The sequence below is a fragment of the Oryzias latipes genome, chromosome 21 (genome assembly GCF_002234675.1).
Source record: "Oryzias latipes chromosome 21, ASM223467v1".
Taxonomy (NCBI): domain Eukaryota; kingdom Metazoa; phylum Chordata; class Actinopteri; order Beloniformes; family Adrianichthyidae; genus Oryzias; species Oryzias latipes.
In genome coordinates this window covers 18,955,374-18,977,692 of record NC_019879.2, presented here as the reverse complement: position 1 = coordinate 18,977,692, position 22,319 = coordinate 18,955,374, and the positions used below count along the sequence as shown (strand labels likewise).

General features: G+C 37.4%; 1 protein-coding gene across 3 annotated transcripts; it reads left to right on the top strand.

Moving 5' to 3' along the window:
• Positions 1-1,989: 1,989 nt before the first annotated feature.
• ikzf2 (IKAROS family zinc finger 2) lies at positions 1,990-22,086 on the top strand. Of its 3 annotated transcripts, XM_004081700.4 has the most exons (8): positions 1,990-2,657; positions 4,073-4,120; positions 8,719-8,820; positions 11,192-11,380; positions 13,208-13,375; positions 16,325-16,462; positions 16,771-16,899; positions 17,691-22,086. In XM_004081700.4, exons 2-8 carry the CDS (start codon positions 4,087-4,089, stop codon positions 18,485-18,487), a joined length of 1,557 nt encoding a protein of 518 aa, XP_004081748.1. In that variant the 5' UTR covers positions 1,990-2,657; positions 4,073-4,086; the 3' UTR covers positions 18,488-22,086. The 3 variants fall into 3 exon arrangements, with proteins under 3 accessions (XP_004081748.1, XP_023806848.1, XP_020568772.1); XM_023951080.1 differs by lacking the exon at positions 1,990-2,657 and having other exon boundaries at positions 2,845-4,120; XM_020713113.2 differs by lacking the exons at positions 1,990-2,657; positions 4,073-4,120 and adding an exon at positions 4,141-4,762.
• Positions 22,087-22,319: the final 233 nt, after the last annotated feature.

Below are 22,319 nucleotides of genomic sequence, written 5' to 3'. Positions count from 1 at the left end.
TTACAGTAATCCACTGCTGTTCTCTATCGTCAATTAACCCCTTGGCTTTTTGATGAGTCTGGTTTTCAGATGGCTTTTGCCATTTTCTTTATTTTTCACTCTTACTTCTCCCAATTTTTAGTAATGGCTAAGTCTTGATTTTCTCTTTTTTTTTCCATTAACATTCATTTATAAAATATTTGTTTCCAAAAAAGCTAGATCTCCAGTGTTTGGATCTTACAACCTCCACCAACCTCCTCCCGAAAAATCTGTTTGCTGATAGTGTTTGTCATATATCTCTTGATGCTTCTTAGCATCAGTAAAATGGAGTTCTCTTTAAGCAGCACAACTAAGTTTATGTTTTATCAAACTAATTAGTTATAAAAGCAAGGAAAAGTGTAGAGAAGAAACTGCTTTCTCACAGATTAAATATGTTGTCATTTACATTAATTGAACAGACACATGGAACATTGTCTTGATAAAAAAGCACACAAGTGTGACAGCCTGTGAATTGAATGCAGTTCATGTTAAAAAAGCTTGTAGTGTATTGGTTCGAAACCTGGCTGGGACATTTCTGTGCGGCGTTTACATAGTCTACCGAAGCATGACCCAACAGTAGCTGGGACAGGCTCCAGTGACCCCATGACGCATATACTGGGATACAAAAATGGATGGACAAGTGAAGTAAAAGTTAAATGCCCTTATCTAAATGTTAAGTTAAAAAAGTAACAAGTGGAAAGAAGGAACACATCTGATAAACATTTTAGATATGAAAATACAATTTTTGAAATGCAATCTATCTAGCTGGACCAACAGCCTGATGTAGTTAAGTGACATTTCTGTTTTTTCAGTAAACATTGACACAAGTTTAAAAGTATGGAGCAATAAACACCCTTTAAGTGTTACAATTTTAACAAAACTGGGCACACATAGAGATTTTTAATTTTTACTGTGAAAAAACAATATATATATATATATATATATATATATATATATATATATTGGAATTGGTTCATTTCAATCAATCAAAACAAAAAATATTAAAAGCCAAAATTGTTTTTTTTTTTTTTTTATCTATAAATAGATGTATCAAACTTTGAATGATTAACCATGATTTAATTGAGGTAAAAGATATACACTTAGATTGAAGTATACAGACTAACTTAAAGTTAAACAGAATAAGTCTATTCTGTTAAATTTAACCTAGATTCTTGCAGTAATGATAGAAGTTCAAGATCAAATAAGAAAAAGAACATTATTTGGAATGCATTGCATCCTAGATAAAGTAGCCTTATCTCTAATAATAATGTTTTCCAAACCTAAAAACATCTATAGAGAAAACAAACCCGCACGTGGCAGTGGGGTTATTCCCAAACGGAAGGTGTCACAAGTGTTTTTGCGCCACCGAGCAGCAGCAGCAGCAGGCCGGTGCACTGAAGGCCTCTTACTTAATCGATCACCGAGCGGAGAGCAAGGCTGCGCACGATGATGGATGTCTGCCTCGGTCGGCTATAGTGCTGCTCTGCCGCGCTCTAGAGGACATGGAGGAGGAAGTCACCGTGGATTTCCTAACTATTGCTGTTTTCTGCCTCATCGGAACGAACACCCCTTCGGTCCGCGCTGTAGGAGGCTGCGCGGGAGTGACTTCCTCTGCGCAGAGAGACGTTCAGTCTGGATCAGTGTTCAAGTTGGCGGGATTATATAAACTCCTCCGTGTTTAAAGGTAAATTAAAAAAAAGGGGGAAAAATTGGGAACTGGAGCGCCTCCATAATGCGCGCGCTGGGTTCCTACTTGTAACGAGACTGTCCGCTTGTATTCATTCTAGCAGGACTGCAGATGCTTGAGGGCTGCTGGAGGCGCACGTCCGCGTAAATTGCAGGCAAGGAGCGTCTGTGATGGGGAGGGGGGAGGGGGCAGACGGTTGGCTGTACTGCGGGGAACCTGTTGAATTTGCAGCCGTCTGTGCGCTCCAAGCCCCGCAGACAATGCATTCTACCAAGAAAAGGGAAAAAAGAAGGAACAAAAAAAAAAAAACAGCACACCTTTTAGTTAGTATAGTTCTTTATACAAGAAGTGTTGGGTGTAATCATTTTTATTTTGACTGTCTGTCTGTCATGGGACTCTATTTTTGCTTTGGAGGTTTTTCGGTGATCTGTATCATTTCGTACCTCATCCGATTATTCCGGTTCTCAGAGAGGAGGGGGGTTGAATACCGGTTCGACCTTGAGTCACAGCTCAACAGCAGCTTTGCTTACCCACGGATTTCTCGCCCCTCTCTTGTTGAAAATAGCTTGGCTGCTCCCTGTCGCTATGGCTAATTCCTTAGGAACCGGTGGATCCAGTTTGATCCATCCCTCTTTTTCTTTCCCTTACCAACTTGTCGAGTCTCCCCCTCACTCTGTTCCTGCCAGAATCGCTGGGCTGCCTCATTTGATAGTCGCGGGAGTGACCTCTGATAGACTGGAAGTTTGGGACGGCGCTTTTAAGGTGGACAAGGCGACGGGGTGGGGTTGGAGAGAGGGGTGCCGGCGCGCGCAATCAGCTTTACAGCAGTCACCTGTGGCGCTCAGTAGATGCGCACCTCCAGTCCCCTCGGATACTTCTTTGGAACTTGTACGAATTCCTGGAAAATATAGAAACATTTTGTGTCAAAGTGAGACTTGACGGGACGACATAGGTAACACACTTACACACACACACACACACACACACACACACACACACACACACACACACACACACACAAAGTATTTATTAGTGAAAGGGAGGTGGGAAAAGCTCACCACTCCCTCCATCCATCCCTAACTGATTAGACTTTTTTGCGCAGGGGGGGAACTTGATTCTGTTAATCCAGGATTGTGGATTTTTTTTGTTTTGGTCTTTTACTTACGTATGTTTTGTTATTTGTATTGCGTTTTAGCTTCTTAAGTAGGTTTTCCCACTAGAGAAGCTTTCCTAGAATCTGAATTAACTTGTTTGCCCACTTTTTTCTATTTTCTACTGCACAGATTTCCCCTAAAACAACACAAACTCAAATCAGGAATGTGGCAGATGAGTGCAGCTGTCTTTGTCTACAACTAAATGACATGTCTAACCAAAAAAGTGGGCAAACTTAGGTGGTGGTGGGGCGAGATGCGATTTTGTTGCTGCTTTGTATTTTCCCTCTAAAGGGTTAAGTTTTAAGTTCTTCAAGGAAATCATAGCAGTGCATTGCTACCATGTAAAATGTTATTGTGACTATATTCACTCTGACAGCCTCTCATCTCTCTGATAAAGAGTTTTTTTCTACCCGTCTGCACGGCACATATCTTATCTTCAACAAGTCTTTTAACAGAAACAGTCAGCAAACATATAGACATAAAACTAAATGTTGATTTTATTTAGGCTTTCATTTACGGACGCTGAAGGTCCGTAAAATGCCAATGGGCATGTTTCATGTGGGTTTCGTCTAGTTAGGAAGTCATTACAGTTTTAGAATATGACATTTGTGTAAGTTAATTTAATTCATTCAAAATAAATGTTATTGATTTTGGACACAATGTTTTTGCAAAATGATTGTAGACTTTTGTTTCCGACTATAAGTTTCTTCAAACTTAACCTTTCAGGTTTTGTAGGTTTTCATATCAGTGTTGAACTGAGTTATATTGCACAAATGTTCATAGTTTTTGGCATTATTTTATCCCCAAAACATTTTCAATTCGAAAACTTGAGAAAACAAACAAAACAAAAAAGAAACTATGTAAGAAAAAGATTGTAACTCATTTTCTAAAGAAGGCATTTTATTTCCTTTTGTGAAGTGAAGAATGTGAAACTGAAAAATATTTTAGCTTGCTAGAAGCAGACATCAAGTTCTGTTTTAAGAGCTCAAACCCACTACTATTGTGGATGTCCGTTTTGAGGAACAAGTGTTTGAAGGCTCAATGTCGTCTTATTTTATTAACTTAATTTGTACTAAAAAATGTGAACATGATGCTTTAAAGTATAGATGGAAGATCAGAAAACATCAAAGACTGAAGCAGAAATGCATAACGAGACAAAATCATATCAAAATCATTTGGAGTGTGTAGTAATATGTCCTTTCGTGTTCTGCAGAACTCCTATTAAACATGGAAATGGAGGCTTCTGAAGACTATTCTGCAAGTAAGTTCTCATCTAACTTAAACTGTCAACTAACCACAAATGAAACAAATGCAGTGTTTCCAGTTTTATGAGATGATGCATCCCATTGCATTGGTTCCTGGAACAACACTTATGGTCTAATTTAGTTTTCTAATATGTTATAGTCTGTTAGGAATTTTTCACAATTCTTCCAAAGTTTTGGTGACACAAAAAGAGGTTAAAAACTGAAAAAAGAGGAAATATTTGCAATCACAACACAAACATTTCGAGGGATTTTCCCCACAATGCAAGCTTTTTCCTGTTCACCCCTTAAAGGTACAGAAAATGATGCATTAGCAACATCCTGTCGAATGCAGCAAACACTGGATATGCACTTTGTGGTGCTCCATTGCCCTTTGTTGGTTTCCTTTGGGTAAGATCTTATACTCTCCTCCCTACCCCCAAACATTTTTTGCATTTGGGTGAACATATATTTCAAACGCAGGTAGAGTGATGTTGATGACATCAGTGGGGACTTTTAGATCTCCATTGGGGGTTTGTATTTGTTGCAACACTTGGCAGGTGGGCTTAGAGGCAAAGGTGGAAGAAGAAGCTCTTTCTCCTTTGAAACATTGACCTACAATCTTGCTGTTAATGACAGGGCGGAAAACTAAATTTTTTCGGGTAAGTGGAACATTTTATGTTCTTCCATGCTCCCGTGTGTTGTAATTTCAGCAGATATACTTATTACTATTGCGTTGAAATTGTAGGTCAATAATTGAAACTTGGTGTGGCACAATTCGCTATACTCTTACCAGGCATTACTACTGTCCTTTAGAGGCATTTCTGTTTCCTACTACGTTGAATCCTTGATTTGTAATATCTACACGAATAATATTTTCATTCTACACGTTTGCACTAGCAAAAAGGGCAAAAAAATAACCAAAAAAAAACAACACGCCGGCGATTTGTTTGTTTTAAAACTCTCCCCAGTTGAAAATCTAGTGGTCCTAAACATAATAGAAGTAAAAGAAGAACAACTGCATGAGCTTGATTGGGACATATTTATCTTTTAGATCTTGCTCAATTGTGTGTCTACTTCCAGATCAAACGAGAGGGTTAATGTACCTATGAGGTCTGATTGGGCAAGAATGAACATTTTGTATTACATGCGGAAGAAAGGACCAACTGAGCTTCAATATTTTGTGGCTTGATATTGGAAAAGTCGGGCGGTGCTGTGAGTTAGCTCATTTAAAGAACTAACTCACGAGAGCAGAACCTGTAAGAAGCATGCTCTGAGTCTGTTGGTATTTGGTTAAAGGAGACCTGGCAAATGTATGTTTTTCTTTGTAAAGGCATTTGTTTCATCGTTGAAGTCTTGAAACCACACATTAACAATAATCAGTCAATGAAGTCTAGAGGATGGTGTTTTAAGTGTCTCTTTCTTTGAAAAAAAATGTAATGGAGCTTCACCAAACTCCATCGGCTAACTGATGAAATGAAGTTATAAATGCATTCACTTATACTCATGCAGTCATTTGTTTCCTTGAAATGCTTGTTTTGCTAAAAAAAAAAAGTTCAGATTAGCAGTAGAGATTTTAATGCTCCCATTTGAGAAGCATTTATTGTAAAGTTTGAGAAACGAAGTAATTTTGTATAAAAAAAATAGTTCTCCAACAAGCTGTTTTTTTCCTGCTTAGTAAAAGGTTTAGCTTACTGAAATATTCCATAGTGCGCTTTATATAAAGATTTTTTTCCTTTTTTTAAGGAAAAAAATGCCATTGCACACGTTGGTTTACAACACCAATCCTAAAAAAAAAGAGGCTAAATTACAAAACCGTAAAATATCCAACAAAACTATAGAAATAGATAATCTGTATTGCAAAAAAAAACCAAACATTTTCACGTCATCTGTAGGTTAAACAATCAATTTATTCACTGGACATCATGCAGATAACAGTATCTGTGAATCAAAGTTGTAGTATGAGCCATTCAGCTCCACTGAAAGCGTTTCTACGGTACTCACCAGTTCTAGTTTCAATTCTGATCACCTTGCGATCATTATGTCGATCATAAAAGATAAGAAAAAAAATAGACCTTTGACATCACGTAAATGAAAGGAATTTTTTTGTTTGTTTTTTAGCGTGGTCCTCTTTATATGTCAGATACATTCTACCCTGTTTAGCTTGTAAGAATCTCACACAAAGGAGCAACTCCTTGCATACATTTTAAATGGCATCCAATCAGATTTAGTCACATACAGAATCATTCTTTCCCACATTTACTCTCATGAACTAAATATTACTTTATCAAATGTCACAAACACTCAATTACCAAAACTTATTTCTATTTTACTTAAAATACGTTCACATTTTTACAAGACTTAATCTCAGATTATTGTGGGCAGTGACATATGCAAGGTTAATTTGAGTCCTAATCTGACGAGTATGGTAAGTTCTATTTTTGGTGACACTATTAATGCATGTTTTTCATTCTTTATTTGATAAATCTGTCTTATTTACAGCGTTGCAATTTATACCCTTTTAAACATTACCCTTGTTGGTCAGACAGTTTTTTTCAATGCCAAGCCATTACCACAAAATCCTGTTATGCAGAATCCACGGTGCAATGAAGAACTTGGCTTTTGAGCTTTTGTTTGACTGCAGATGTTTTGCACTAAAACTGCTGAAGATAAAGCATGAATGAGGGAAAACCCCCAAAGCTTAATATGACCTCTTTAATAGGCCAACACATTTTGAGGTGGACCATGGCAGGTTTCACTCCTTTCTGGGTCATCCCGTGTAATGTACTAAAACCAAGCTACAGGTGTATATTGGAAATTGCTATTTTTTAGGCGCATTTGTCGTAATATTCAAGTTTGTTCTTCACTAGCAGAAGCAGCTCATGTCAATCATGCCTAGGAAGGTCAAAGAGACGCTTGGTACTAAAGAAAACTATACATTTTTACCCCCACTTGTTGATTTGATCCATTTTCTTTCACCACATACATGGAGCATGAGTTTGTTGTATTGTATTTTTCGTAACTTTTGGAACTTTGAATTTGCCTAAAGTCGGAGGTTAAAAACTGAAAACCTGCCTTGTATTCTTTTTCAAATCCCAACTGGCTGAACTTGCTACAGACATACACTCATTTGGTTTCAGCGGTGAAGTCAGCATGAAATTACTCCTACAAGTTTCATATGTGCACATTTGTTCCTTTCCATTTGTTAGCACATCAAATCATCCCAATTTGGCATATTACTCAAAGTACCTTTTCCCCATCAACTCATATCTGGTTGATATTCTGGGCTCACATTTTGTTTCAGTTTGACTCAACAAAAGCAGGACACCAACACAAACCTTCAATTCCACTCATGAAAGCACAAATTTGTGGCTTTGTGCATTTATAACCCCATTTAAGATCTATGTATTTTATTGTCCAAAAATGTGAAGAAGAAAAAACCCTCCATTGTCTTTTTTTTTCTCCCCTTAAAATTGAGATATTTAGCATTTGCTTAATTCAAGTTAGTCAAACAGATTTTAATATGTGAAGAAATTTGCCCGACCTTACCATTCTTTTGTTTTTAAGGTTGAAATAATTAAACTGGGCATTTTGGTTTAAGCTTAGCCTTTGAACCCAAACGTGTTCATTTAAGGTTGAAATTGCTCAGCAATTTTGCTTTGAGGCATCTATCAGCATCTGTAACTGAGGGCTAATGGAAAATCCGTCATGACAAATCTGGGCCAATCCTGTCTCCAAGACAGCATTGCCAAACAGCCACAACTGGTCACCTGAGATTTCTTCCAACCCTAACCTGTGCAACCTGAGCCCAGGCCCAGGGATTGTATCATGGATAAAGTCTCCCAGTGAGCCCCACTCAGTGAGGCAGTCGCTGCAGCGGAACAGTACCACACAAGTGGTTGTTAAATGAGCTGGCACAACAAGCGGGAGTCAGACAAACATCAGGTCATTTAGGATTTTGGGTATTGTCATTATTCATAAATAAACCATCTAAATCATACTCTCTCATTGCTTTTATGCAAGCTTGTCTTAGTCTTTTTTGTTGTTTTTTTGCTGCTGTTGAGCATTTGACAGCTATGTATTATTGTGTGTGTGGTACGGGGTAAATAATTTTAGTAGATGATGACTCGGCGTGGTTCCTAAAGGATCTGACACCTGGGTCAGAGGGAGTGTTTGCCTGTTGCCACTTTATTGTTCTTGTGACCCTGCTGGGGCCGAAGTGTAAGGGGATAAGGGATTGGTTTTTCTCTCCCTCTGTGTGGACACTGGGCTATCCATAGCCTGTGTTCTGAACAGACTGCTGAGAGAATGCAATTTGATCTGCATTTGCTGGACATCAGGATCCCCATGCAACACAGTTGTATTTTAGTTACACCCCATCTTTTTGAAAGTGATCTTTTTCTTACTATGTACATTAAATCAAATTAATTAATCAATTTGCTGTAATTTAAAAATATATTTCCAACATGTTTTTGCATTGTCTACCTAACCTTGATTCAGTACAAAACAAGCAGCAAAAATTGGATGTGAAATTTTTTTTTTTTTTACATATTTCAAGATTTTTCAATTATTATTCCATAAAGCACAATAAAGATTGCAGGGTTTCCGTGTCTCCCAGGTAACGGTCAATGCTCTCCTGGTAAGGAGAACTCAAGAATGTTGGTTGATATGTCTGCACCTAATGGACAGACTGCTCTTCCAGGTCCTAATTCCCCCAGTGGTGAGTGCTCATTAAATATATTCATACATCCAGTCTGAACATGTTTTTTTTAATTTTTGTTAAAATAACATACTGTAACCTTATGTTCCTACTTCAATTTAGTTGTTTTAAAGTCTTCTGTCATTGCTCATAATTAACATGGCACGCAAGAAGCATGTTTCCATATTTTGCAATTTATTTAGTAGTTACACACACATCATGCATGTCAACTTGCCAGATGTGTGTGTAACTAAAACTCTGCAAGTATCTTCAAAAATGCAGTCCTAACTGTAACACTAAGCTTGAATATGGAGGATAAATAAGTACTTTTAAAACATTTTAAATGCAATGATGAAAGGAGTAGCTTGCAGGATAAGAGCTTTTGTAAAACATACCATGCTATGTTGTACTTGATTGGTCTTAATTATAACCAGTAGCTCGACCATCCCAGTCTCTTGACTTGCATGTGGTTATGTCGCAGTGATCCGGCACTTTAGGAAAAGGGGAAATAAAGTGAGACTATGGCCACTACGTGTGAAAAAGAGAGTGCTTCCTTGTAGCCTAAGCAAAAGGCAGGCAGACACTTGTGGAACTTCCTTAACATTTTGTTTGTGCCAGATCATGTGTCACAACTGAAGGGTTACAATCTGTAAGAAAATGGGAAGAAAAGGGGTTATCTTAAATAGAAAATACGAGTCACATTTCAGTCTTTGGACTGCATGATAGACTGTTGTAGGGGCAGAACAATCTCAACTGACATTTGAAACAATTTAGGTTGTGTTTTTTTTTCTTGTTTTTTTTTTTTTTGGAGAATTATGGGAAACAGACAAATGTACCTGCAATTGAAAGATGACTAGTATTACAATCATGGTTTCTTTTACCAATAAACCGATAGACATGTCTCTACCTTACTGATTTCTACATTCCACTCTGCCACCGCAGAGGCAGATGTAAAGATGCACAGAGCTGAGCTACAAGGACGTTTAGGTCTGTTCGTGTTGCCAGGATACAGCTGTCAAAGACAAGGCTCGTTTTCAACTTGGAAATCGGGATAAGTGTTCCTCTGTACAATGAGGGCTCACAGCCGCAGTTTGTCAAATAGAGCATCGTTAATGACATACTGCTTATAAATCTATTAAAAGAGATACATTTTTTAAAAGAGTGCGTTTTTTACTGGGCTTTATGGGTGCAATGAGGGCTGCAATAAAGCCAGAGACTACACTTGTCAAATGCAGGATAAGCGGGGGTTTATGAAACAATAAGCACATTTTCTGTGATTACCGACCCTGTTATTCCCAAAACAGGATCGTCAGGATAAGCCAGTTGTTCTTGGAGAATAAACAGGTTTTATTTTTCCTTAAGGTTTTTTTTACATTATGTAAGGTCTCCTTTACATTCATTAATTAATTTAGGAAAACTATAATGTTATTCTGAAAAACAAAAAAATACAGAAAATTGAAAAAATAATAACTTTCTGTGACAATTAAGACAGATCCACCTGTGGAAAAACTAAGTTTTACTAAAAATATTTTTGACTAGATGCCCTGAGTTGTTTCAATTAATTGATTTAGTTTTTCTTGATTTTTTATTTTTATTTTTTTTATTAACTTGAGTAGATTTATTGAAAACAAAAAGACAAATGTGTTTTAAATAAAATAGCATTATTTAATGACACATGCTGTAAGAAGTCATTGGCTAAGAATAGAACAAGTCAGTTGTTATAAAATGTTCCATTTTGCATTGAAAATAATCAATTACAGAAAATTGTTTTGAAATAAAACAGTCTTGACTCATTTACCCCACAGGATTTCTTTTTGCCCATTTGAAATGAAGCAAATAGTCAAATTTTTGGTTTATCGATTGTTTTCTTCAGATATATTTAAACCCATTAGAATTAGATGCATTGATTGATATCTAGAGACGCTGGGAGATGACTCCCCCCACACACCTTCACACACCCACACACAGGCACTATTGCACAATCTGTTTCCTTTTTCATCCAGCGAGTTTCTCATTGCTAGTCAACAGCAACCTGTACTGAGCCTCTGGCTCTTTCTTTCTCCCCAGGGACAGGCCAAAACCAGACAAGCCTGTTAATTCTCGTCACCATCTCAATTCTGTCTGCTAGTTGAACTTCCATATTCAACCAAACATAGCATTCAGTAGGAGTAGCCTTGGCCCCTTCTTGTTATTGTAGAATCTAGAACCAAAAGTCGTGTCAATTATATGTTTCCATTAGGAAGCAACACAGAATAAAATCAATGTAGCAAAAATAATTGATTTGCTGCACAGCATTCCAAAATATCACATAAGTTTAATAGTTTTTGTACATGTTGTGTAGTCAACTTTTTTAAGAGAGACATCTTAAGACACTTTGTATTTGTTTTAATAGAAAGAAAAATTAAGCAAGAAGAAGAAACTGTTGAAAAGGAGGACAGCGACCCAACACCTGAAGAAATGGGACAAATGCTGGATGACGGAGTGTCATTGGAAGACTCTGCAGCAGACAGTCCATCTAACACACAAGACGGGTTATCTGGAACAAACCCATCCTTTGATGGCACTATTAGACCACCAAATGGTAAAGATTTATCACTTTATAACCTTATTCAGTCTTTAACAAAGAAAGGTAGTACAAAAAGGTCTTTTTTACAAACATTGTAAGTTATTAACAAATATTACTAATTGTCTTTTATTACATCTCTGGTTCTGTGACGGTGACGGTGAGTCAGAAATCAGTTGTTGTCCTCGATAGTGGGTGGAGTTTTTTTTTTTTTTTTCTTCCGAACAATGCTTTAAGTTTGAAATGATAATCAAGGAAAAAATATCCTTGGAATCTCCCGCAACCTGTTCCAACTGACGACACAGCGGCCGAGTTGTCACACCATTAGGATTGCATTTCTCGTTCCCAATTGGCTGAAGATGAAAAAGATTAAACTTTTAAGAACAAGAGAGTATCCAAAATAAAAGTAAAAGACGCTACCAGAAACTGAGACACAGACATTCAGGACAAATACTGTGATATTGGTTCTTTCTCTGAAATCATAAATGTTCCTCGTTCCTCAACAAAAAAACAACTTAGTGTTAAATTAGTCTTAGCCAAAATAAATGTTAATATAAATGACAGTGACATTTGACCTCAACTCATTTAAAATTGTTACAGCGATTGTGAAAATTCTGCCTTTTTCTGGCAATAACATTAGCCTGGAGGTCTTCCACATGTTCTTACTGTGGTCTAAACTCAACTAGAAGCACTTTAGGACCTTGACTTTGTTTTTCCTTAAAAAGTTGTAATTTTATTTTGGGTAATTGTCTTGCTGAAAGTCCCTGAAGCAGCAGAATGCCGCCCTGGCAAACAATGCATTTTGATTAGTGCTCAACATGTCTTTTTTTCCTGATCCTTGCACTTAAACAAGGTTTCCAAAAGGAAAAAAAGGAAGAAAAAAAACATATATTCCAGAGTGAATTGGTTTTCATGGTTAAGAGGTTACTCTCTATTCTACTATCTTTAAGTGCTTCAATGTGTTTAAACAGATCTCCAAAAAGGCTCAATTGTCATTTTTAAAAATCTTTATGGACTAATAACTTCCTCATAATTTTAATAAGCTGTTGTATGTGAGCAGTAAAATATTTCACTTGCAGAAATTCTGATCACGATTAAGACTGGTAACTGCACTATTTGGACTCAAAGAACCATTGTAAATATAATGCTTCATTAAGTGTGGAAGTGTGACGTGGAAAATTCCAGGGTTGTAACTGGTTTTATTTTCTGTCTTTGAGAGCAAAAAGTAAAGTACCAGTTGCATACCGTTAATAAAATTCTGTCAATAAACTGATTGCAAGGAAAAATTTTACTTTGGAGGACATTTTGAAGTAAAAATTTCTTCTCTAGGAAGACACAGCTTTTATAAAGCAGCCATCCTGGCCTGCTCAGATCATGCACACATCAGAGAAATTCTAAATATACAACAACTGCAAGTTTGTATTTTCAGGTCAAGACGGCACGTCAGATTTTGTTCTAATTGAGAATGTAAAAGCAATGTTTTCTGGGTTTATTTCAAAGGGTTGCAAGGCCTTGTTTCTTCAAAAACAGATACCCAGTTTTATTGCAAAGTTTGCACTTGCACAAACGAGACCTCAGAAAAAAATATCCCTGACAGATAAGATCAAAGTAAAGACAGTTGGCCGTCATGCATGACACCATATTTTGCAAAAAAACAAGACTAGTGTCTGAGCTGAAATACCTCAAACCAGCTAATGAACATGGCGGTAAAGGAATGATGATTAAGGCTTGATTTACAACCAGTATACAGTCTGTTAACTGATTATGAATACTAAATTCTGAAGAACTGTTATATTCTAAAAACCTTCATACACGATGAATTGTGACCTTCTGTGTCTTCGTCAGGCGAGAGGCCCTTCCAGTGCAACCAGTGTGGTGTTTCGTTCACCCAGAAGGGGAATCTGCTGCGACACATCAAGCTGCACACTGGTGAAAAACCCTTCAAATGCCCTTTCTGTAACTACGCTTGCCGGCGCCGTGATGCCCTCACTGGTCATTTGCGCACTCATGCTGGTAAACCTCTTCCTTTGTGTCTTCCTTCTTTACTCATCAGCATTTGCAGGACTTTACCCAATCAACACATGAGCTTCGCTACTTGTGAGAACAGCAAAAAGGAAGTTGTGTTTCACATTTAAAAGAGATCTAAGCTAGATTATTTTTGTAAATGTTTGGCTTGTGTTGCATGTTCACACCGTTTCTGATTGGGGAGTTTGACCCCCAATTACTACAGTCACTTAAAAATCATTGTTAAAATAGATGTTTTTTTAAGGGTTTGTGAGTCGATGACAAATATTCTTGAGTTATTTGGTCTCAGGCAGGGGCAACCTCAAGTTGGAGACTATAGTTTTCTGGCGAGCTGTGTTTTCGTGTGCATGCTATAGACATCGCTGTAAGTGCCTTGTGGTTAGGTTCCAAGGACATGCAGTTTCTTAGCTGCTTGTCTTGCTACGGAGGAAACTGTTGAGAAATACAAGAAAGCTGGCAGTCTCGCTCAACTGTAACCCACTTTCCTATCAGAGGATATGCTCTCCCTTATGTTGTGCCTTTGAAATCAAGGTCAGACAATACCGTCATGTCTGTCTGTGAAGCCCTCCATGGGGGTTACTCGTACACTGTTCTCTTTATAGATAGTGACAAAGTTTGTGTTTGGGTGTGCACCCCGAGTAGTTGTGCAAAAATGTGGTACTCCTGTACTCTTATTTAATTGTTGTTGGATGTGTCTTTGATGCAGATCTAATAGCCTTTTAGCCTATATTTGTCTTCTCTCCTCTCTCCTGATGCCTTTTGTGTCCAGAGACTTGCTGCTCTAACATGGCAGTTTTGGGCTGGTGCACAGCCAAAAAGAGCAGGTGTAAAGAAAAAAAGAAGAAAAAAAACCATTGAAAGATAAGTCAGACGAGGAAAATCTGAAAACAAGAGTGAGAAACTGTGTTACCCTAGAAGTAAGCAGATTTCACTCACAAGAAAGAAGTTCTAAGTCTGTTTTACATATTTAAAGGTCTGAATGCTGACACCTCCCCGCTTACCAGACAAGTCAAGGGAGTGGGTGTAAAAAAGTTCCTGGATTGTGAATTCTTCAGGTTCCTTATATTGTATCTAGGCTGAAGTTCAAAAACTATACGTGAATCGACAAACTGTATTTAGAAAAAAGAAGAGTTAATTTAATGAATACTTTAAAGGAAAAAAAAAAAGAACTAATGGAAGATCTATTTTGTTCATACAAAAACAGATTTTCTATAAACCTTTAATAAAAGAATTGTTAAATAAAGTTTATCCTTTCTTATATTTAATACAATTTATGTGAAAACAGATTTTCATAATCATCATAAAAATAAAAAAAAAACAAAGATATTTTAATTAGTTATGTTAATACAAACTGAATTGTGGACTGACCAGAGATTCCCAGGCCTTACCTGAACACCTATGTATGGAGTCCATCTTAATGATTTGTCACATTAATGTGTGTTAAATCATTAAGATGGAAACCCCTGTGAGACCAACTGACACCTGTCAAGGTTTCATGGCTGGAAAGCAACAAAGTCTAATAGTTCCATTATGATGCCTCATTGCATGTATCCAGAATGAATTCAAATGGCATGAACCTGCATCGTCACCTACCCACCCTACTGATTATACAGAAACCCAGCATCACTCACTGATTCTTTTGTTTTGAAGCCCACTCACTCAGAAAATGTATACAATAATGTCTAATTTCTAATTCTTGGCATTCAATCATTTACAGACCACAGACGTACTCAATGACATGTATGATTTCCCGGTGATGCCAGTTTGCTTAAGACTGAAATCATTTAGTAACTAGCTTTGTTTTGTGTCATACAAAAATAACATCATTTAAGAATAAGTTCAGTGAAGAAGAGTGTAGGATTTAGAGTTCAGTTCTGGCTCACACTTTTATAGACATTTTTTTCGTACTATTAAAAATGACAGATTTTATGAATGTGTGTGAATCCGTGTTCGTGTAATACCGCCCCCATATTTCAAACTCTGACACGTTGGGTTCATCTGTTCTCACTCTGACAATCGTCTGGACTTTCTACACATCATTTTCTAGTAGTATTTAGCATCACAATGCCAGCACTCTTGTTACTTTGCTGACACTCAATGATGCTCTTTGGTTCTTAGTAGTATGCCGATGTGGCCTCTAGTTTACTCACTGACTCTCCTTATGAGTCAGTGAGTAAACTATTCGTTTTGAAAGTATCTAAAACAGGACATGGCTCTGTTGGTCTCTGGTGGTTTTTAGAGTAGATTTTTGACTTTTGCATCCAGCAGAAAACTGCTATCTTAACAGGAACAATAACATAAATAGCAATAGCTTCCAGTTTTGAAAATGTTTTTCAAACTTTTTTTATTTATTTCTTTTTATTTGATTCTTTTCCGGTTAAAAGGTGTTTGAGAATTCAATGAAATAAGATTACATTTATTTATTTATTTTTTACATTTACCAAACAAATACCCGTTTTTGAGATAAGACACACTGGATGAGTGGAAGGATGACTGAGACAGTAAAAAAGATACGTCTTCACATTTCCATTTGTCTCAGTAGGAAGGAATAGAATGAAACAGAAATGGCACAATGAATCACACTACACCTCCAAAGCAGTTCAGCCTGGAGTGGGTTTCCTACCACCATGCAAGCTCAGCTCTGGCGTTTACTCACGCTGTGGCACACCAGTGGGAGTTTACGTTGTCTTTCAAAGATTAAAGCTTTTTGACATGAAGACTTCATGGTGCCACTTTCTTTTGTCGCCCACAACTTGTGTTTCCTTACACTAGTAGTGGAACCTCCATGATCTCAAAGCTTACCTTTAGCTTTGTAGTGTTAAATGTTCACGAGATTTCACCACTACACATGGTTGCTGCAATGCAAGATGCTACCTGCCATGCAGGTGTGATTGAAGCTAACAGTTTCTTTCTTGAATCCCTTTTTTTTCCTTTTAGTTGGAAAACCACACAAATGTAACTATTGTGGACGGAGTTACAAACAGCGCACGTCTCTAGAGGAGCACAAAGAGCGCTGCCACAGTTACCTGCAGGGCATCGGTTTGGATCCCGGCAGCAACACTGGTACCTACACAGGTAAAGGACAATACTAGAACTGAAACCATGAGCAGTCAACTAGCATACTGCATCACTTAATATTGTGCAACTGATAGATCACATATGCATATGCTGAAAAATATCAAATAAAATCAAACTTGATTTGCAGCACTTTGATTTTCATTGTTGCTATTTTTTTGGATAGCATATTTTTGTTTTTGGAAATTACAAATGTCATATTGGAGTTAGTGTTGCTTTTTTTATTTAATCTGAAGAAAATAATATACGAAAAAAAAACCACATAAACACCTATGGTGTTTAAACTGCTTTTCCAACTCTTGAATCAGATGTTCCAAAAGAAGCCAGACCCTCTGCAGAACCCAACACCATGGCTACCTATGAACGGCCCCCTGTAATCGAAAAACTTAACAGCAATTTAGGCAAGAGGAAGAGCACCACGCCTCAGAAATTTGTGGGTGAGTATTTCAGTCAAAGCCCAGGCAATTAGCACCTTCATTTGATGTGTTCAGACCCCTGGTGGTGCACAGAATAATTTAGTTTACCTCTAGTTGAGTTCAAAGTTAGGTTTTATCCATTACTGTCCTGTTTATTCCCTCCTTTTCAGAGTCTCCACTTTATGTATTCATTTGGTTACTTTTTGTGTGTGTAACAATCACAAATACACAAAAATGTAGCAGTTGTGCATATTTTAAAATCTCCCACCCCATCCAAACTTTTTCAACTGACTTAATAGAAAAAAAAGTCTTTATAAAGTTGTTTATTTGTTTTGTTGTTTGCTTCTAGTTTTTGATTCATCTTCGTTGTGCACAATTACATGCCTTTGTCATAGTTATTTGCTATTTTTTATTAGCTTCATGCTACACTATTAGACAGACAGAGAGAATGTGAGAGAAAAAAAAGATTGAGCAAGCAGAGGACCTAAAAGCAAGGAAATGTTTTTCACTTTGTGGTTAGGTACACCTGTAGCTTTGCTATTGCCCTTATCAAGAGCAAAAAAAAAACAGCTTACCGCATCCCTGTTCTGGAGGGGTTAAACAGTGCAATTGTAGATGGATGGGGCTTTCCACCCCAATAAAATTAACATACAGAACAAAATATGAAAACAAGATCAGAAGCAAAAGTGAGACTCAAGATGGGTGAGCAAGAAAATGATACCTATGGTTGCACTGTACTGTCTAAAAGTTATTTGGTTTCTTTATAAGATGGCATTGTATTCTCAGTTCCTGCTCAATTCTGTTATTTGCAGGAGAAAAGCCTGCACGCTACAGCTATCCTGATTTAGGCTATGAGATGGGCCTTAAGTTTGAAAAGCAGGCCGAGATGTTACCGCCCCATATGATGGACCAGGCCATCAATGATGCCATGACATATCTGGGAACAAATAATCTGCGCCCAGTGCTCCACCATCCAGGTCCTCCTCTGTCCATGACAGAGGTGATGCCCATGATCAACCCCATCTACCACCCTGCCGTCATGTCGCTGGGCCATCGAACAGAGTGTCGAGGAAACTCGGAAACTCTTCCACCTCAGCCCGCTCACTTTCTCAACCATCCCACTTTAAATGGCCCAACTGCCTTAACCAGACAGAGCAAGTCCCTTCAATCAGCACAAGAGGAATCCCCCAACAACAGTGGTATTGACTCTGCTGACTCGGCTCGCAGCAGTCCTCAGGACAAGCAGAGCTACCATGGCAGCAATGTTCCCGCAGGCCTCAGGTCCCGAGGCAGTCCAGCTGTGCACTGTTTGAATGATCGGGCTCCAGACGTGTCACCAAGAAGCGGTGTGAGAGTGGGAATGCGCGTTCCTGCAGAAAGGCCCGCAAGCAACGAGGGGGTGCGAGTGTTTGGACGAGAGGGGAATGAGCTGCGGGCCTTCCAGTGCGAGCACTGTCAAGTTCTCTTCCTGGACCACGTCATGTACACCATTCACATGGGTTGCCATGGATACAGAGATCCACTGGAGTGCAACATCTGTGGCTACCAGAGCAAAGACCGCTATGAGTTCTCCTCACACATAGTCCGTGGAGAGCACACCTTCCACTGAGGGGAGGAGCAGGAACCAAGAAGAGTCCAAAAACAAAAGGAGCCACAGTTACTCATCCTTATCTCCTCTGAAAACTCCACAGGTGAACGGCACTGCAGTGTAGCACAAAGACTATATTTTAAGATGCTGTCTGTTCATTGGAACTCTTGAACAGTCAGACAAAGAATGGGCCAAAGACATATTTTCTATTTAAAATGCTTAGAGGAAAGAAGGTAAGATTTTATTTGGGTTTTGTTGTTGTTGTTTTTCTTCTCTCTCTTTTCTCATGTTAAACAGAGCAGCTGTCAGATCACGTATACATTTTTCCTCCAAATAATATTTGAAAGGGTCTCCATTTATTCTTGTGCCTTCACACAGAGAAAAAAATCATGTTGCCTTGATGGGCTCACTATGGTGGATAGAATCATTAGGTTTCCACTCAGCCCCAAAAGAATTTTGTGGGGTTGTTTTGGGTTTTAGGAAAGACAAAAAAAATACACCAACAAGGGAATCAAATTGCTGAACAAAAGGGCTGAAAACATTTGGACTATTTTTGCTAATTGATTAGCAACTTTTTTTCTGATACTTATGTCCAAAAATGTACAACAGTATTTAACAAATTATAAATATTGATGGTATTTTCCAGAAATTGGGATATTTTACAGGATTCCAAGCTGAAAAGCTTTGGTGCCATTGTCAAAACATGGCAATCAGTATGAAGAAATTAAGCAAAGTGCATTTAGGCTCAAATAAATTATTTTGCCATTTACATATATCTGGATTTCTTTTTTAGATTTTATGGTAAACTAAAAATCTATACATTTTGTTAACACAGAGGTAAGACCATTCAAATTAAAAATTTATATTATCATTACAATTTAACATTTTTAAAAAGTCAATTTTCTTTTATTCTATAGCAGTATAATGATTGAACTGTATTAATATGGGAACATTTGTAATTCATTTACAGAATTACACTGGAGCCAGTTAGAAATAACTAATCTATTTTGCCAATTTTTTTGGTTTGGGATTGAAAAGTGTTGTTACAGTTTCCATTCAAACTCACTGTAGACATTTGGCTTTTTGTACCTCTTTCTATCCATCATAATCAGCCTCTATTCATCATGCCTTCAAAAAGTAAAACCATTGATTGTAAACTAAAAACATAAATAGGAAAGTACACAAAGTGTCTGCTAATTATTCTCGTCAAACCTGTGACCTTAAAAGACATCCTCCTTTGTAAGCCTTCAAGGTGATCCACATGACTAACTAGCAATTTGTCTGTTTCCTTTCTCAAATGTCAATATATCCGGGTGTCTGATTTGTTGTGTTGCGTGAACTTTAATTCGCCATCTGATACACAAAGCTGGAGGAGTACATCCGCAGTTAAAAAAATAGTGAATAAGAAAATGTTGATTAGGTTTCGCCTTAAGGATCTGCATAAGAGCATGGCTGCAGTTTAGTGCTTTAGGACAATGGGTATCAAACAAAGATGCAGCTAGAATGAATGCTTTCTGGCCTTACTTAACTTTTTTTTTTCCAAGGATTGAATACATTGTGAGGTTTACAGCACACTTGCTGAATGTGTATGTTAAAACCGCCTTAAACCCATTTTGAAATATCCACTAGCAAAACTATTTCCTATCTGTGTAACATAGACAAAATAGAGAAACCCCAAAGTGTCTCTAAAGCTATAAGTTGAACGCTGGTATGCCCCCTTCCCACCCACACTCTATCATGACTAGAATGCTGTCTTAATACACCTGCCTTTTTTGTTTTTGTTTTTTTGTTTTTCACTTTACCACCATCTCATAGCACACATACCCTAATAGCTGGTGCTGTCTCCGTCTGGCTCTTGGAGCTGCTGTAAAATCTCCGTCGTGTCTGACTTTTTACAAGGAAGGATCAAGAACAGGGGCAGCACAAACTGAAGGATAAGCGTGTGGTAGGGTTGGTCATCATTTCCAAAATACTTACTACTAATTCCAATGGCCTAAATCTAAAACCGGTTCTTTAACAATATATTTTTTTCCAACAAAAATTAAAGGAAAGATTTCTAACAAAACATGTTAGAACGTTTGGCTTTATTACAAGTGTTAAGTCCATTCACAGACTTATCTTTTCAACCAATGTAGAAAGAAACAAGCGGAAGATGAAATGCATATTATTACCGCAACATGTGACAATATAGTTCAAGCAAATCTATGATGTATGTGAGGAATAATGCTACTGACCATTACCTGAAGTAGGCACGATGAGTTTTCTGACCCACTGACATTCTCTCTGGTATCACAATTTGGCATTATTCTTGTAATGCTTGATAGTATCAATGCAATGGAGTCTGTTTTTAAAAAAAGTGCTTAACTCCATACCCAGCCCTGGTGTGTGATTATCAATGAAGAGGAAGTTACCACATAGTTGGTTTACTTTTACTTTTTAGTGGCTCATGGAAAAAAGTAAGACAATCCTACCATATTGCATTGAAGGATAACGCATTCTAATCCATAAGGCCAGTTCTTCTAAATAGCCACTGTCTCCATTAGGAAAGGAGTCAGCTGAAACTGTGCTTGGTACAGTTGGTAATGCACTTTATGTCTATAGGGAAATACCTGGCATTATTTTTAGTTTAACACATTTGTTTTCTGATTTCATTAATTTTCTGGCAATTATTGTTTTTTTTTAATGCTCAAAGGATAAACTTTCTGATTTTTATATCTATTTGGAGTCAAAAGGCAGCTTGATCACTTTTTATTTGTTGCCTCTTTACATAATGAACAACTTTTTGCAAAGCTCTGGCTTGAACATTGTTTACATCTTCCATTATAAGTTTAACTTAACCCGGTTTAAATTCAACTTGCTCTCTTTGCATCACTTTTTTCCCCTTTTCATCTATATAATGAGCCTTATGTAAAATAATACAAGGGGGGGGGGGGACATGTCTGCCTCCTTTTTAAAGGGGTCTTTACTTGAAACTTTCAATCTTTGCTATTGCTACAGAAATTCCGGGGATGTGATTTGTAAATTTTAAAGATAGGCGTGCGAAATATCTATTTTTCTGCTGAATTATTGATATGAGTTGTGTATTTTGTGTGTTTTTGAAGTTTAAACATGTTTACAAAAATTGTTAAACACAGGGTTCTGGGTGACTCGTGCTCTCAAGGAGGATAAGAAACAACTGGCACTGAATGTTAGAATTATCCAGGCTTGTATGTTGATTGATCAGTTTCTACAGCGTTGCTGACTTTCTTATGTGAGGGCTCTCAGGTAAAATACATAAGCTTTTTTTAGTGTCCAAAAATGGAATCTTTCATTTTTAACTAGTACAGAAAAAGACACACAAACCATATATTAACAAAATGAATTCACGACTCTGACTGGTGAAGGAGGTCTGAGGATCAGCCCTTTTGGTCTGCCTGACTGTTTTTTTTTTTTTTTGTTGCTCTTTTGCATTAATGACCTTACATGAAGACACACTGCTGTGAAGAATAAGATGGTTATTTTTCTTAAAGTAATTACTGGTTTTACCCTCTTGTTGTGAATTTTGACACTGGAAATAAAACTTATTGTTGTACAATCATGCAAACTGTACTTTTGTTCCAATTAAAAGGTATTATGAGAAACATCCGTCCATATTTCATCCATTTTTACGTGACAACCAAACACAATCTATGCCTTTGTAGAGTTTGATTATGACTGGCAAGCAGAAAAATGCATGTTCTGTTGGAGAAAAAAACGTTTTTAAAGCTGTTCATATGGGAAAAAACTTAACATCCCAACTGCAAAATTAAAATGATTCCATTTTATAAGAGCAATTGACAGATTCTACTTCCTCAATCTTAAGAAAAAAATCTAA

Bases quoted from the DNA above. Each gene is read 5' to 3' on its own strand.
- ikzf2 (XM_004081700.4), top strand. From the start codon at position 4,087: ATGGAAATGGAGGCTTCTGAAGACTATTCTGCAA. The intron at 8,821-11,191 runs GTGAGTGCTCAT...TTGTTTTAATAG, and splicing joins AGGTCCTAATTCCCCCAGTG to AAAGAAAAATTAAGCAAGAA. The intron at 11,381-13,207 runs GTAAAGATTTAT...TGTCTTCGTCAG, and splicing joins CACTATTAGACCACCAAATG to GCGAGAGGCCCTTCCAGTGC.